Genomic DNA, 17,404 nt, shown 5'->3' on the forward strand with positions numbered 1-17,404 from the left:
CGGGACCTCAAGTCCTTACATAATTGTCCATATTTTGAGGAACTTCTGGCATCTCATTTACTTTGCTCATCCATGAGTTTAAGGAACTACCTCTTTTTGTATATAGTGACGGTTTACCCAAAATGGTTAATATTTATGCATACGTCACTATTCATGTGAATAGTACTATTCATATATTCGGTACTATTCATGTGTACAGTACATCTGCCAGTACAGTTATCATCCATGTGTACGGCACTATGAACCAATACGGTACTGTTACATCATTAAGGAACCCCAGGTCCTTATTCACATGTCAGGGATCAAGGACTCTTAAGTCCGATCACATGTTTACAAATATAGTACCGGAGAGACTGCCAGCTCTCATATTAATATCATTATCAAGGATCTTCAAGTCCTGATGTAATTGTATTATGAGGATCAAGGAACTTCTGGTCTTGATCTGTATACTGTAAAAAAACTCATCATACAGCACAATTAATCCATAAAATAAATTACTGGTATGGACGATAAACCCGCACCACCCTTTAAATAAATATTGCCGTATGGGTAATAAAACTACACAATACCATAAATAAATTAAATGTGCGGTAAAGATAATTATTTGTGAGTTCATATCAACACCACAATCAAATAATATAGTAGATAATATTATTATCGTTTGTAGAAAGCATTATGATTGTCTCTCAAATCAAAAACTTTCCACCTGCAGAGCAAGTTAAATAGTGTAGGATAATACTAAAGTAATTGAAAGATAAGGATGCAGAAGATTTATTGTTTTTCAGTGGGTTCTCTATTCTCTTGGTGGGTGTTCACATGTTTCCTCGCTTGGAAAATTAGACACACAAAGCACCCACAATTAATTAATAAAATCCACTACGGACATCAACCTCATTAAGTCAAAAAAAAAAAAGCAAACCTTATCATGACATTAATATATGTAATTAGAAAAGTTGAGACAAACCATAGTGCTCGTGAAAGCGTTTGTCTGCTCCATGATTGATGAACATGAACCTGAAGAGCAACTTGAGATTGATTGAAGGCTCCTCTTCTTCCCCAATCTCCAAGAACCAAAAAGCTAAGAGATCCATCGGCTTTGGGTGCGTGCTGGAATCGTCGTAGTAGCTCTGCTGCACAAGACAAGCTGCACACAAATCAGATGGGGGCCTTTGCCTAAAAACGAAAGGAAACCAGGGCCGTTGATTCTTGAAGCAGATCCAATCAAACACATGCTTTGCTGCTCATTAACACTTGGCATCATGTTGACGATCATCATAAACCATCAATTAGCACAGAATTTAAGACTTGGACTTGAAGGGGATGGCTCTGATCACAACCACGTGGTACAAAGCTGCAAGTGCTGCCCCAATGAACGGTCCAACCCAGAAAATCCAATGGTCATCCCATGCATGCTTCTTGTTGTAGATGATGGCAGCACCAAGACTCCTAGCTGGGTTGATACCAGTTCCAGTGATGGGGATGGTAGCCAAGTGCACCAAGAACACAGCGAACCCAATAGGCAAAGGTGCCAAAATCGGAACATGGGAGTCTCTGGCGCTGCGCTTGGCATCAGTGGCCGAGAAAACTGTGTAGACAAGAACAAGGGTGCCAACGATCTCAGCACCAAGCCCTGATCCCTTGGTGTAGCCATGGGCTACAGAGTTGGCCCCGCCACCAAGCAACTCGAAGTTGCGGCTCTTCTCGAAGCCCTTCACCACCGCCGCACCGGCGATCGCCCCAAGCGTCTGCATGACGATGTAGAAAACCGCCCTTGTCAGCGACAGCTTCCGGGCCAAAAACAGTCCAAACGTCACCGCCGGGTTTATGTGACCCCCTGAGATGCCGGCTGTCCTGTAGACTAGGGCGAAGATGGTACCGCCGAAAGCCCAAGCGATCCCTTGAATCCCGACCGTCGAGCACTTTGACGGAGACTTGACGACGCCCATCACCGTCAAAATGGTGATGTACAGGAAAAGGAAGGTGGCGATGAACTCGGCGATCCCAGCCCTGTAAAACGACCATGACGTCAGCTCACCGGGCTCGAACAGCGGCGCTGGTGGCGGCTCCTTGTAGTCCTTGCCTTCATCTTGGGTCTGAGCCGACGTCCCAATCGGCTGCCTCTCCGAAAACTTGTTGGCTCCCAACTTGACATCCTCTTCCTTGCCCTCCATTTTCGCTTTAATTACAGAACTAAACCAAGCACAGAGACCGTTTGATCTATCTGATGAGAGAGACTCACAGAGAGAGACAGAGAGAGAGAGAGAGAGAGAGAGAGAGAGAAGCAGTGGGTGTTTTTGGGTGAGGCTAAGGCCGCGCAATTTAACAATTGTGGTCAGAAATCAGTGACGGCAATCACCAATATAATTTGGGTTTTCTGCTATATTTTGCAGAGAAGCTTATGGTAAAGGTGCTCCGTTGCAGAGAGAGAAAGAGAAAAGATATCTGGGTTTCATCAGAGAATTCAGCTGGTATTGTTAGAGCGAATTCGTGCTGATAACGTGTTATAAACTAGAGAGAATTTGAGATGGAGAGAAGACATAGAGATTTAATATTTCTCATTCTGATCTTTCTTCTTCATTCATTGAATGTTTCTCTGTATATTACAATGAGAAGGGATGAACCCTTTTGTAGGAAAAATCTTCCAACATGTGGGCTCCACACTTAATTATTTACAACATTTCTTACTTTGTCTTGTTACTTAACGTGACTACACGAACTCTTTACCTTTATGTAAAAGAAGGAAACAGACAAGTGAAAGTAACTCGTTCTTCCCTTCAGGTCACATACAGGCATGGCCCCCCAAAGGATGGATAGTTTCAAGAATTGGGAAATCTGAAGGGGATTGAAAGCAAGCCTCAGTACGTGGTTCTATGCAAGATCTAAGATATCGGTGATATTAGAAATATCGCTAATCTAAAAACATAAAAATTTAAAAGGAAATATCGAGATATTATCGATATCGATAAAAATTGAATAAAAACCATTGAAATTGTAAGAAAAACTTTGAAATTTTTATTAAAACTTTGGAGGATGCTTATTTAGTCAATTAGCTATTAGTTTATCACAAAAAATTGGAAGGAAATGCATTGCATGATGGATTTAACTAATTTAAGTTGATTATATAGCGAGCTGACAAACACTATGAGTGTAGAAAATATGTAGTAATCAATGAAAGATGATTAAACACACCACAATTATTTATATATAATGATTTACTACAATATTTTACATTTTATACATTGCATGGTAAGACACATAAGTAATTTGGTACCACATAGAGTTCCTATGAGATTCAAATTTTTCACTATCTTCATCATCTCTATGTGTAGAGTAAGTGTATTGTGAAAAGTAGTCATCAAATGATAAATTCCCAAAATAGTTTTGCATGTAATTGTTAACATGCCACCCATATGGATTCGAGATTGGTTGACGTTGTTCATGAGCAAAATCATTTGAAGATTAAGTCTTGAATTCTTTCAATGAGCTGCTCAATTCCTTCCCAAAAGGAATGGTGTATGAAAGGTAGAGAAATGGTTGGAAATGTAAGGTCCATCATTCTTTGCTTGTCCATGTCTCAATATTCAGAAGAAAAAAGAACTTACCACTTGGACGCCACAATACAAAGCAAACCAATGATGACTAATTTTACAAGAGGAAACACCTTGAATCCCTTTTGTGTTTTTTTCCCCTTTTTTTTTTTCATTACATCGATATTTTCTATATTTTCAATATTTTAGCAATATTGTAACAAAATATTGCTGAAGTGAGAGCAAAATTATCGACGTCAATATTTTCCGATATTATCAATATTAATACGATATGTGCATAGATACGTTTCGAAATATCCGTGATTCGAAAAAATGATAATATCCTCGATATTTCATCGATATTATCGATATTTTAGACCACGGTTCCATGGAGGGGCCAGTTTCAGTTAGGGGTGGACATTCAAGCAGGAAAACTAGTTAAATTTCTAAACCTATAACTCTGCGTATCAATATAGACGCAAAATTTTATAGTAATGGTGCCATATATATAAACCCAATTGTAATTTTATTATGTAGTTTTTATTGGTAAAATTGGATCTTAGATAGCCCAAAAACGTTGGGCCTATTTAGCAAACCATTGGGTTCCAATAGAATTTTTGTTTATTAATTTTCATGTACCCAATAAAAAATAAGAGCAAATTACAAACAAAAACTTCAAGCTACCCAACACCCAAGCGTTGTTTTGTATCAATGAGCTACCAAGAACAAAAAAAAAAATTAACACAATTGCTCCATTCTAATTTCTGGGAGATAGAAGCACCTTGTTAACCATTTAATCCAAATCCAGAAAGGATGATCCATTAGAACCAGTAGTAGCCTCCTTTGCCAACTTCTTCCATTCCAAGGCTTTCTTCCTCAATTTTTTGCCCTCCTCTCCTTCCATCAACTCTCTCACAAGGCCCTCTATGTAATATCTTTTAACATCACCCTCTATCTCCAACCCTATGCCCCATTCACTGCAACAAAACCTGCAATTGGTTTGTTGGTCAGCATTGAAAGGCCAACAGATCATGGGCACCCCACCTCCCACACTTTCAATAGTAGAGTTCCATCCGCTGTGTGTCAAGAACCCTCCGATAGCCGGGTGGCTCAAGACTTGTTCTTGAGGGCACCAACTTGCCAATAGACCCCTTTCCTTGGTCTCTTCCACAAACTCTGGTGCAACCACAACTGATTTCCCCTCACCAACAAGATCAGGCCTAATGACCCAAAAAAAGGCCTTGTTGCTATTTGCAAGCCCCAAAGCAAACTCAGTTAGCTGCTCAGATGTCATGACTGTGCTGCTTCCAAAATTGACATAAACCACAGAATTGGGTTCTTTAGAGTTAAGCCATTGAAGACACTCTGTTTCCTCTGTCCACAGGTTTGATCCAATGGACTTCAATTCGTTATCTGCTGGGATATGATCAAGTTGTAGATAGAGAGGTCCAATGCAGTAAATAGGTGGTAGCAAAGTCGAAAGTGCATCTAAAACTTCATGCTCTAAGGCATCAAACGTGTTCAAAATGATGGCAGAAGCTCTTTTAGCTCGTTCTGTATCAACCATAATTAAATCCAGAATCGGGTCATTTGGGTCTGTTGTTCTAATGAAGCTTGGGATGTCCTTCAATCGGATACTTTTCATTCCAGGTATACAATCTATCACAGTATCTAAATACCCATTTGTCAAGTAACTGGCATCTGCAAATCAAATTAAGAAAAAAAAAAAAAAAACTAGTGAGTTGATTGATAAAATTCTATGTGAAACATCAAGTACAAGTTTTTCTTTTTCAAAACTAAAAACAGAAACAATTAGCAGTTGGGTTTTTATCTGCATAATCATTTTTGATTAATTGTTACCTTTAAGAGGAACTAAACCCTTTTGAATGAGAGGTCCATACTGAATGTAGCCCATGAAGGCACAAGCACTAGTTGTCCAAAAAATAACACCCGGAATTCCGAGTTCTTGGGCTGCATCGAGACTGAAGTTCATGATGCCATCAGAAACTAGACAAGTAACCGGAGGCGAATTCGGAGAAGATTTGAGCTTCGAAAGAAGGCCTCTGAAGGGTTGTAAGCAGTGTTTCCTAATGGATTGGCAGAGGGACGGCATATGTTGGGCAGCAACATTAGCATCAGCTGGAGGCAGGCCATCGGGGATCATTTTGAAACGAAAAGTAGGGAGGCCATTGAGAGAGTTGGGGCCTTGGGATTTAAGTAGGCGTTTGTGGATAAACTCAGTGTTGACAAAGGTTATATGGAAGCCTTTGAAGTGGAGGAGTTTGGCTAGTTTTAGCATTGGTTTTATGTGGCCTTGAGCTGGGAATGGCATGCATACTGCATGTGGCTTCTCTGAGGTCAGGGCATTGAAAAAAGCCATTAACAGATTTGCCTACTTAGGCAAACAGAGCAAATTTATGATGACTAGAAAAGATAAAATTGAGTTCAAGCAGTGGGGGAGAGTGAGAAATGGATTATGGCTACAATAATAGGTTAAGAGTTTGATTCCACTCAAGGAAAATAACAAAAATCTGGTCTCATGATTGGCTCATGTGGTGCCCTTTGAGAAAGTTGTGGTGAGCGGATTGGAAGATACTTTGCTATGTTGGGATAGGGACAGGTTACTGATGCTGAAATATGAAGAATATTATATAAAATCACGTCGTCATATATGCAAAATATCCATTGGAGAATTTCCAAACCAAACATACATAACTGAAGAAGTATGATCGCGTTTAGCCAGAATATCTGTCACTTAATTATATTCCCGATAAGCATGTTTTATCGGAACTTAATTAAAACCTTTAAGCATCTGTCAAATATATTGAAAATTTTAATTTAAGGAATTGTCGAAGAGTTATTGTAGAAACGAATTTTGAAATCGGAAAAATTTTGGTGTCACTCTCATATTAAAAAATTATTTGCCGGCGAAAATAAAATTTGGGTAACCGGAAAATGTAATTTATCCCCATAAAATTACCACTATTTGGCCAACTATTTACATAAGCTACCATTTTCATTTCAAAGCCCTTCCCTCCTTTTTTCTGCCGTTAGTAATCCGGAACACTGTTAAACATCCCGAAAGATTTCATCCGAAAGAAAAGAAATTAGAAACTAAAACATATTAAAGAGGCTGTAGGTACATAACCCTACCAATTGGCATCTGCTTGTTTTATTTCTATCAGAAATGGAGTTTTCTTTTGAAGCAGACATTGTAGACTGGGAGTAGCATTGCTAAGACTGCGCTGAACAAGGTCTCTTTAAGGTTAAACGTTTTTCTGTTGGTGAGTACTTTGGTATAAAGTGTATTTTTGATAGTATTGATCTTCACGATAGGTAGCTCTAAGGGTTGGCTGTTTATGTTTGCACGTGAGCTGTTCGTTAAAATGCCTGTATGGGATTCCCCTTTAACTTTTTTATAAATGTGGTGCCTCTGTTTCCATGTCTTTCACTTGCATGAAGCAGTTTGGCTATTTGCAGCACTCTCTCTCTCTCTCTCTCTCTCTCTCTCTCTCTCTCAAACACTGTTCATGGGTGCAATGCAAGTTTGTCGGTATATAATTTTGCCATAATCTTGGGACGGCAGTCGAGAGTACATATTATACTTGGGTCTGGCATGCACTAAAGTTTCTTTGTTTGTTTATTTGTTTTGACAGTATGTGTTCTCCATGAAGAGTTTTGAGGTTTGTTTATTTGTTTGCACGTTCTCGTTCCTTTCATAATCTTTAATAAAATATTTGTATATTTATATTATCAAAAGAACTCATTTGATCAATCGATATAGAGCGAAGGGAGGGGGGAAAATCTTGCGGCAAACATCTCCTGCCTAATTTGAAAGAGTTGAGATAGCCCAGCTCTATAGAGAAAAGAACATGGATGCAGCCAAATCGAGCTCCCCTTTGATGAGGGGCAAAAGAACATAATCTTAGGTATATTATCCCAGGAATGCACATTTATGAAATTCAATGCAGAAATTTAGGCGGGCTAGTGTAAGTGAGTTAGAATAACATGGCTGTCAATCCCTTTAGGTATTTTAGGTATAGTAACAAAGAACTTCTTTATCACACATAACCCATCAATTATTTCCCGATCAACAACGTGGCCATGAAACTTTCGTATCGTGCATCAATGTGGTAACCGATGTCAATTACGTTTGCCCTAGACTTCATTTTATATTGGACCAATCTTAATTAAATGTAGACCTGAAAAATGGTTTCATGATAGAAGTATTATTAAGCTCAATAGGTATACTTGTTCGACAAATACAAAGTAACAACTAGATAGTTTTGAATCAATTCTAAATTTCTAATTCCTCGGAGATAGAAGCACCTGGTTAACCAATTTGTCCAAACCCACAAAAGATAACCCATTTGGACCAGTGGCGGCCTCCTTCGCCAACTTCTTCCATTCCAAGGCTTTCCTCCTCATCTCTTTGCCCTCCTCTCCTTCCATTAACTTTCTCACAAGTTCCTCTACATAATTTCTTTTAACATCACCTTCTATCTCCATGCCTATGCCCCACTCTTTACAACAGAACCTACAATTGGCATGTTGCTCTGCAAAGAAGGGCCAACAGATCATGGGCACTCCACCACACAAACTCTCAAGGGTAGAGTTCCAACCACTATGTGTCAAGAACCCTCCTATGGCTGGGTGGCTCAGAACTTGTTCTTGAGGGCACCAACTTGCCAATAGACCCCTTTCTTTGGTCTCTTGCATAAACTCTGGTGGAACCACAGCTGCTTCCCCACCAACAAGGTCAGGCCTGATCACCCAAAAAAAGGTCTGGTTACTGTTTGCAAGTCCCCAAGAAAACTCAATCAGCTGCTCAGCTGTCATGACTGTGATGCTTCCAAAGTTGACATAAACCACAGAGTTAGGTTCTTTAGAGTCAAGCCATTCAAGACACTCTGGTTCTTCTGTCCACAGGTTTGATCCAATGGACTTTAATTTGTTATCTGCTGGGATCTGATTAAGTTGTAGATGTAGGGGTCCAACGGAATAAACAGGTGGTAGCAAAGTCGAAAGTCCATGTAAAACTTCATGATCTAACGCATCAAATGTGTTCAAAATGATGGCAGAAGCTCTTTTAGCTCGTGCTATCTCTACCAATAGATAATCCAGCATGAAGTCATTTGGGTCTGTGGTTCTGATGAAGCTTGGGATGTCCCTCAATCGGATACCTCTCATGCCTGGTATCCAATCTATCTCAGTATCCAAATACCCATTTGTCAAATAGCTAGGATCTGCAAATCAAATTAAGAAATCGTACCAGTGAGTTAAGATTCTAGTTAAATATGTAACATTTTTAGTAAAAGTCAGTGTTCCCAAATCACCACTCTGGAATTTGAAGTATGTGTATGTACCTTTAAGAGGCATTAAGCCCTTTTCAATGAGAGGGCGATACTGTAGGTAGCACATCAAGCCACAAGCACTTAGTGTCTCAAAAATAACTTCCGGAATGCCCAATTCTTGGGCTGCATCAAGAGTGAAGGTCATGCCACCATCAGAAACTATACAAGTAACTGGAGGGGAATCAGGCACAGAATTGACCTTTGACAAAAGGTCTCTGAAGGGTGCTAAGCAATTTTTACTGGTGGAAAGGCATAGAGCAGTTATGTCTTGGGTGGCATTGGGATCCGTTGGAGGGAGGCCATCGGGAATGGTTTCAAACTGAAAGGATGGGAGGCCATCAAGAGAGTTGGGACCTCGGGATTTAAGAAGGCGTCTGTGGTTGAATTCTGTGTGCACAAAGGTAATGTGAAAGCCCTTGTAGTGGAGGAGTTTGGCTAATTGAAGCATTGGTGTTATGTGACCTTGAGCTGGGTATGGTATGCAAACTGCATGTGGCTTCTCTGTCAAACCAATAGAACCCATTCTCACAAATAAATTTGGACAAAGCTAATGAAAATGGGATATGGTTGTGGAGAAGAGAAGCCTTTTGCAATACCAGTTTTATAGGAAAGAGAGAAAAGGAATCAATCACTTAGTAAACTTTCAAGTCCAATAAGTCACAGTCCATGACGAGGTTTTATAATGTTTTGGACGGCAGTCAATAATATTCGATTTTGTATTCTTTCCCGTACTATGTTTGGCATGCAATCATTTATGTTTGTGTATTTGTTTTGATTTGATAATTATGTGTTCTATATTGAAGAGTTTTGGGGTTTGTTTTTGTTTTTTTACACCTTTTCTGATCCCTATTATCTTTGCTATGAAATGTACATTTATATCTGTGTTATTAAAATACTCATCTGATCGATCATTATATCAAAATTTAACCTCATAGCTATTACATAAATAATACTATAGGAAAATCAAATGTTAATGTTATAGGGCTAGAGCTACCTTAGTTGGTATATTTTATGAACCAAGAATTTATCATCCGCGCATTCTGCAACACAATTTGACAAAGTACACTCTTCAGATTTGACAACATACACTCTTTTCGGACATGCAAATATGAGCGATTCTATTGTTATGCAACAAGTCTCCGAGTATAAACGGAAAACACCAATCGCTGAGTCACACCGACTAGTTTCTCCTAAGAATGCAAGGTATGTTGTATGTCAACATGTTTCAATTTTGGGTTTAACTAGGCCAAATACAAAGCAGCAACCGGTAGAATTTTGATAAATTCTAATTTCTGTATCCGTGCATGGCCTTATGCTGAACCAAAACACCCAATCCACTCTCCTTTCTATGATCGACTTGGCACTCGTAGGACCGTTCGTTCACCCTTGAAGAAAAAGAGTAGCTGTAATTTGGTCCATCTGATCTGATAACGTCTAAGTCGTTCATCCTTTTTCATGTACTTGGATTTCATTGGATGTAAGATTAAAGAAAATGTTTAGCATGCATGATACATTATTACAAGTTCCATCCATACTTTGCCTGTACCGCTCATACCATTTAAATTGTTGAATTTTAATTTCATTTGGAAAATGGCAGCAAAATCTTTGAGAGCAGAATGAGTTTTCAAGACTCAAAGACTCGCAATAATCACAGAATCACAACAATGGTGTTCATCACATCCCCCAACTAAGTTGAGCTTACCTATAGAATTACCACTATTTTACCAACTACTGACATAAGCTGCTATTTTCATTTCAAAAAACCCTTCCCTCCTTTTTGTGCCGTTAGTAATCCGGAACACTGTTATCAGCTAAACATCCCGAAAGATTTCATCTGAAATAAAAGAAATTAGAAATTGAAACACGTTAAAGAGTCTGTAGGCTGTAGGTACGGACAACCCTACCAATTGGCATCAATTTGCTTCATTTCTATCGGAAATGGAGTTTTCTTGGGAAGCAGACATTGCACACTAGGAGTACCATTGCTAGCCTGCGCTGAGTCTCTATAAGGTTAAACACTTCTTTTTGTGTTAGTAATTACTTTGGTGTGAAGTTTATTTTTATAATGTTGATCTTCACACTAGGTGGATTAAGAATTGGCTGTTTATGTTTGCACGTGAATCATTCGTTAAAATGCCTCTATGGGATTTGCCTTTAATTTTTCTGAATGCGGTACCTCTGTTTTCATGTCTTTCACTTGCATAAAGCTTGTTTTTTTTATATCTTATCTTAGGCTCTCTCTCTCTCTCTCTCTCCCACGCTGTTTATGGGTGCAATGCAGGTCTGTCACCCCCTTGTTACTCTGATCTCTAGCTGCAAACATCTGCTGCCTAATTTGAAAGAGTTGAAATAGCTCAGCTCTATAGAGAAAAGAACACCGTTTCATTAGTCTTGCCAAATAAAGCTCCTCCTTTGATGAGGGTAAAAAGAAGATAATCTTGGTATATTAACCTAAGAGTGCACAGTATGGAAGTCCAATGCAGGAATTTAGGCAGAGTAGTGTAAGTTAGTTAGAATAGCATGGTTGTCAAGCTCTTTAGTTATGTTAGGTTTAGTAACAAAGGGAGCTTTTATCACACATAACCCATCGATTATTTCCCGATCAACAACGTGGCCATGAAACTTTGGTATCATGCATCAACGTGGTAACCGATGCCACTTACGTTTGCCTTGGACTTCATTTTACATTGGACCGATGTTAAGTAAATGCATACATGAAAAATGAATTCGTGATAGAAGCAGTATTAAGCTTAATAGGTAAACTTCTTGGACAAATACAAAGTAAAAACAAGATAGATTTTGAATCAATTCTAAATTTCTAATTCCTCGGAGATAGAAGCATCTGGTTAACCAGTTTGTCCAAACCCACAAAAGATGACCCATTTGGACCAGTGGTGGCCTCCTTTGCCAACTTCTTCCATTCCAAGGCTTTCTTCCTCATCTCTTTGCCCTCCTCCCCCTCCATTAACTTTCTCACAAGCCCCTCTACGTAATTTCTTTTAACATCACCCTCTATCTCCATGCCTATGCCCCACTCTCTGCAACAGAACCTACAATTGGTTTGTTGCTCTGCAAAGAAGGGGCAACAGATCATGGGCACTCCACCACACAAACTCTCAAGAGTAGAGTTCCAACCATTGTGTGTCAAGAACCCTCCTACGGCCGGGTGGCTCAGAACTTGTTCTTGAGGGCACCAACTTGCCAATAGACCCCTTTTTTTGGTCTCTTGCATAAACTCTGGTGGAACCACAGCTGCTTCCCCACCAACAAGGTGAGGCCTGATCACCCAAAAAAAGGTCTGGTTGCTGTTTGCAAGTCCCCAAGCAAACTCAATCAGCTGCTCAGTTGTCATAACTGTGATACTTCCAAAGTTGACATAAACCACAGAGTTAGGTTCTTTAGAGTCAAGCCAATCAAGACACACTGGTTCTTCTGTCCACAGGTTTGATCCAATGGACTTCAACTCGTTATCTGCTGGGATCTGATTAAGCTGTAGATGTAGGGGTCCAACGGAATAAACAGCTGGTAGCAAAGTCGATAGTCCATCTAAAACTTCATGCTCTAACGCATCAAACGTGTTCAAAATTATGGCAGAAGCTCTTTTAGCTCTTGCAGTCCCAACCAATATAAAATCCAGCATGAAATCATTTGGGTCTGTGATTCTGATGAAGCTTGGGATGTCCCTCAATCGGATACCTCTCATGCCTGGTATCCAATCTATCTCAGTATCCAAATACCCATTTGTCAAATAGCTAGCATCTGCAAATCAAATTGAGTAATAGTACCGGTGAGTTAACATTCTAGTTAAATATGTAACATTTTGAGTACAAAGTCAGTGTTCCCTAATGACCAATCAGGAATTTGAAGTCAGTGTAGTACCTCTAAGAGGTATTAAGCCCTTTTCGATGAGAGGGCCACACTGAAGGAAGCACATGAAGCCACAAGCACTTGGTGTCTGGAAAAGAACTTCCGGAATGCCCAATTCTTCGGCTGCATCAAGAGTGAAGGTCATGCCACCATCAGAAACTATACAAGTAACTGGAGGGGAATCGGGCAAAGAATTGAGTTTTGACAAAAGGTCTCTGAAGGGTGCTAAGCAATTTTTTCTAGTGGAAACGCATAGAGCGGTTACGTCCTGGGTGGCATTGATATCTGTTGGAGGGAGGCCATCGGGAATGGTTTCGAACCTAAAGGATGGGAGGCCATCAAGAGAGTTGGGACCTCGGGATTTAAGAAGGCGTCTATGGTTGAATTCGGTGTTCACAAAGGTTATGTGAAAGCCCTTGTAGTGGAGGAGTTTGGTTAATTGCAGCATTGGGGTTATGTGAATGGTATGCAAACTGCATGTGGCTTCTCTGTCAAACCAATAGAACCCATTCTGGCAAATAAATTTGGACAAAGCTAACGAAAATGGGATATGGTTGTGGAGAAGATAAGGCTTTTGCAGTATCAGTTTTATAGGAAAGAGAGAAAAGGGATCAATCACTTAATAAACTTTAAAGTCCAAAAAGGCACTTTTCATGACAAAGTCGATTTGTCCTTATAATTCAAGTTGACTCTGTAATGTGTGATAATCCTTGGAATGGCAGTCAATACTAGATAAGATTCTGTTCGGCGTGCAATAATTTATGTTTGTTTTTTATTTGATTTGATAATTATGTGTTCCATATTAAACAGTTTTGAGGTTTGTTTAAAACCACGTTACTCTATACCATTGGTTGTGTGGACTCTACACATGTGTCACATCAACAATTTATCAGAAAATTGGTCGGAAGCTAATAGCATGGACCATTTTGATGTATGAATGCTAACCTTAAGGATCATTACTATCATAAAAAAAATGTTAGAGACGAAATGTGATAATTTTGTAAACCTTGACACCATCTGTGATTTTTTTAAAAAACCTTATATCTATATTATTAAAAATACTCATCTGATCAATCATTCACGATGTAGAACCATTACAACAAAATACACTCTTTTCAAATTTGACTTGTCGACGTCTACAAAACATAAAACACTGAGTGGCACTGAATGGATTCTCCAAAGAATGCATGATATGTTGCACAAATAGTTGTGTCCCGTGTTTGGGTTTAACCAGGCCAAATACAAAGCAGTAAGCAACTAGGTAGAATATTGATCAATTCTAATTTCTTGGAGATAGAAGCACCTGGTTAATCATTTTGTCCAAAGCCACAAATGATGAGCCATTAGGGCCGGTGGCCTCCATTGCCAACTTCTTCCATTCCAGAGCTTTCTTCCTCATATCTTTGCCCTCCTCTCCCTCCATTAACTTTCTCACAAGCCCCTCTACGTAGTTTCTTTTAACATCATTCTCAATCTCCATGCCAATGCCCCACTCTTTCTCACTGTACCTACAATTGGTTTGTTGCTCTGCGAAGAAGGGCCAACAGATCATGGGCACTCCAGCACACACACTTTCAATAGTAGAGTTCCAACCACTGTGAGTCAAGAACCCTCCTACAGCCGGATGGCTCAGGACTTGTTCTTGAGGGCACCAATGTGCCAATAGGCTCCTTTCTTTGGTCTCTTCCACAAACTCTGGTGGAACCACAGCTGAATCCCCACCAACAAGATCAGGCCGAATCACCCAAAAGAAGGTCTGATTGCTGTTTGCAAGTCCCCAAGCAAACTCAATTAGCTGCTCTGCTGTCATCACTGTGATGCTTCCAAAGTTGACATAAACCACAGAGTTAGGTTCTTTAGAGTCAAGCCATTCTAGACACTCTGGTTCCTCTGTCCATAGGTTCGATCTTATCTCCTTCAACTCGCTATCTGCCGGGATCTGGTTAATCTGTAAATGTAGGGGTCCAATGGAGTAAATAGGTGGTAGCAAAGTTGAAAGTGCATCTAAAGCTTCATGTTCCAAGTCATGGAAGGTGTTCAAGACGACAGCAGAAGCTTTTCGAGTTCGCTCTGTTTCATGCACCAGAAAATCCAGCATGAGATCATCTCGGTCTGTGGTTCTAATGAAGCTGGGGATGTCCTTTAGTCGGATGCCTCTCATGCCTGGTATCCAATCTATCTGCGTCTCCAAATAGCCGTTCGTCAAATAATTGGCATCTGTGAATCAAACAAAGAAATAGTGCGTTATTATTCTATTAAGCAACATGGTTAGGTTAAGATATTCATATACAAAACTAAAAATAAAATATAAATCAGTCAAGATATGTTCATGAAAAAGTCAGAGGAGTGAGATTAATACCTTTGAGAGGAGTGAGACCCTTTTCAATGAGGCGGTGGTAGTGTACATAGGCCAAGAAGCCGCAAGCACTTGTTGTCCAGAAAAGCACTTCTGGGATGCCGAGTTCGTGGGCTGCATCAAGAGTGAAGCTCATGACACCATCAGAAACTATACAACTTACAGGAGGGCAACCAGTCGAAGAGTTCAGCTTAGACAAAAGGTCTCTGAAGTAAGGCAAGCTGTGTTTCCTAGTGGATTCACATAAGGATGGTATGTCTTGGGTGGCATTGGCATCAGTCGGTGGCAGGCCGTCGGGAATGGTCTCGAATCGAAAGGAGGGAAGGCCATCGAGAGCGTTGGGACCTCTGGATTTAAGGAGGCGTTTGTGGTTGAACTCTGTGTTCACAAAGGTTATATGAAAACCTTTGTAGTGGAGGAGTTTGGCTAGTTTCAGCATTGGGTTAATGTGGCCTTGAGCTGGGAATGGTATGCAAACTGCATGTGGCTTCTCTATCAAGCCGTTTGAACCCATTCTCTCTTCTCTTCTCTTTTTTGTTCTCTCTAAAATAAAACACAAATTTAACCAAAAGCTGAGGAAGATGGTGGTATATGCAGTTGGGGAAGAGAAGTGTTTTACCGTACCAGATTTATAGGATCAAAATCCATGAGCTCATAAAACCTTTTTTCTTTTTTTTTTTAAAGATAAATAAATGAGACAAAGGAAGCACAGTACATGAGGGTTCATACAAAATTTTCAATCCTATTAAAATGTCAATAATGGCTGTGGAAGTTGACAATTTGTTCATACGTGTTCAAACCCTCCGGCTCCGGGCATGGGCTGCAAAGCAAGTTTGTCTCCATATTGAGATATAGTATAATATGATGTGCCATAATAGACGGGCCGGCTGGCGAGATTGTATAAGATTTTGTATTATTTCCGAATACAGATGTAGTCTGGCAATGCATTGATTCATTTTGTTTGTTTGTTTATTTATTTATTTGTTGATTTTGGTTTGATTTTCTGGATTTTATATTAAGATTGGATCACTCTCCACCCACACGGGAGGCGGCGACAGCGATTGCACGTTTTCATTCCTATTTTTAAGTACTTTTTAATAATAGATTACACAAGCAATTTTGGATTGGAAGAAGTCGAACAAGACAGATGGACAAATGTACAAGCCCCTTATATATAATAGAAATATTATTAAGAAAAACTCTCTATCAAGTCACGTGATGTTGAACTTGAAAGATCAAGGGCAAGATAGTACAAGAAAATTTCTAATTTACCCATCATTTTCACTCCTATTGACAAATTTTGTTGTTGTTGTTGTTGTTGTTGCAGCAAATGCTTTATAACTTTTGACAAATGTAAACTTAATTCATACTTATGGATATTATGCTAATATTGTATTATTTCTAATTGGTTGCTTTTTTAACTTTAACTTTTATCTTTCAACCAATCGATTTATTTTACATGTTATATTTTCTCAATTCATACAGCATTATTCTAGTTATGCTTAAGAAAACTCTCTTTGTATTTACATTTTCTCAAACCCTCGCAGTTCGTTGATTTTTATTCAGTTGGTTCGAATTCAATCATTGTTCTTTAACTTGTAATGCCCATTCGAATACAGTTTTATGAGAAATAAATATCATAATTCCGATTTGATCTCTCAATTTGCTTTTAGTCTTCGAACTGCACAAGTGAAATATTTATATTGAAGTATTTATCAATCAAGGGATATAAAAGAATCAATCAGAGTTAGTTTCCCATTCGAAACATAATTCTCGATTAGGAGTTACAATTTCTTAAGTCGCAAGACGTCAACATTAGAGCAAGTCCAGCAGTTAAGGCTGGACTCCGGCTGGGGGGGTTTGGGAGAAAAATGGATTTCCAGCAACAAAAGGCAGCCCCGGCAAGAGGTGGGGGCCACGAGACTAGGCTGGCCCGTGATGGAGTTTGGCCCGAGCAAGAACCTAAGGGCGGTGACGTCATGGCTGACGCCAGGCTGGCGTCAGCCCTTCCGCTTTCAAATAAAATTTGAAACAACGCGCTACAGTAACCGCCAACGGCTACCTTCCACGTGTCGCCCTATTGGCTCTCCAATTCGATTTTTTCTTTCAATCCAACGGCAGCCAATTTTTCTGTAATAAAAAAAATAAATAAAATTTAAAATTTAAAAAAAAATACACAAAAATTACTGTTTTTTTTTTTTTTGGGTATAAATACCAACCAATACTCTTCACTTTTAACACCAAATCCTCTTACATTTTCTTCTCCTTCTACTATTATTCACTTTCTCCTCAATATTTAT

At 39.4% G+C, this 17,404-nt stretch overlaps 4 protein-coding genes and 1 pseudogene across 5 annotated transcripts; all 5 read right to left on the minus strand.

Annotated features, from left to right (window-relative positions):
- Positions 1–906: 906 nt before the first annotated feature.
- LOC117630845 (probable aquaporin PIP1-4) lies at positions 907–2,290 on the minus strand. The gene has a single exon (XM_034363656.1). It carries the CDS (start codon positions 2,169–2,171, stop codon positions 1,299–1,301), a length of 873 nt encoding a protein of 290 aa, XP_034219547.1. The 5' UTR covers positions 2,172–2,290; the 3' UTR covers positions 907–1,298.
- Positions 2,291–4,253: 1,963 nt separating this feature from the next.
- LOC117614221 (7-deoxyloganetin glucosyltransferase-like) lies at positions 4,254–6,030 on the minus strand. The gene is made up of 2 exons (XM_034342949.1): positions 5,388–6,030; positions 4,254–5,228 (listed from the first exon to the last, which is right to left on the minus strand). Exons 1-2 carry the CDS (start codon positions 5,905–5,907, stop codon positions 4,321–4,323), a joined length of 1,428 nt encoding a protein of 475 aa, XP_034198840.1. The 5' UTR covers positions 5,908–6,030; the 3' UTR covers positions 4,254–4,320.
- Positions 6,031–7,832: 1,802 nt separating this feature from the next.
- Positions 7,833–9,473, minus strand: LOC117612205 (7-deoxyloganetin glucosyltransferase-like). The gene is made up of 2 exons (XM_034340970.1): positions 8,894–9,473; positions 7,833–8,773 (listed from the first exon to the last, which is right to left on the minus strand). The coding sequence occupies exons 1-2, from the start codon at positions 9,402–9,404 to the stop codon at positions 7,833–7,835; spliced, it is 1,452 nt and encodes a 483-aa protein (XP_034196861.1). The 5' UTR covers positions 9,405–9,473.
- Positions 9,474–11,611: 2,138 nt separating this feature from the next.
- Positions 11,612–13,297, minus strand: LOC117637113 (annotated as a pseudogene). Its single transcript, XR_004587152.1, has 2 exons — positions 12,761–13,297; positions 11,612–12,640 (listed from the first exon to the last, which is right to left on the minus strand). The product of XR_004587152.1 is annotated as a 7-deoxyloganetin glucosyltransferase-like (transcript).
- Positions 13,298–13,825: 528 nt separating this feature from the next.
- Positions 13,826–15,638, minus strand: LOC117614250 (7-deoxyloganetin glucosyltransferase-like). The gene is made up of 2 exons (XM_034342995.1): positions 15,108–15,638; positions 13,826–14,965 (listed from the first exon to the last, which is right to left on the minus strand). The coding sequence occupies exons 1-2, from the start codon at positions 15,616–15,618 to the stop codon at positions 14,028–14,030; spliced, it is 1,449 nt and encodes a 482-aa protein (XP_034198886.1). The 5' UTR covers positions 15,619–15,638; the 3' UTR covers positions 13,826–14,027.
- Positions 15,639–17,404: the final 1,766 nt, after the last annotated feature.

This window comes from Prunus dulcis, chromosome 1 (assembly GCF_902201215.1).
Source record: "Prunus dulcis chromosome 1, ALMONDv2, whole genome shotgun sequence".
Taxonomy (NCBI): Eukaryota; Viridiplantae; Streptophyta; class Magnoliopsida; order Rosales; family Rosaceae; genus Prunus; species Prunus dulcis.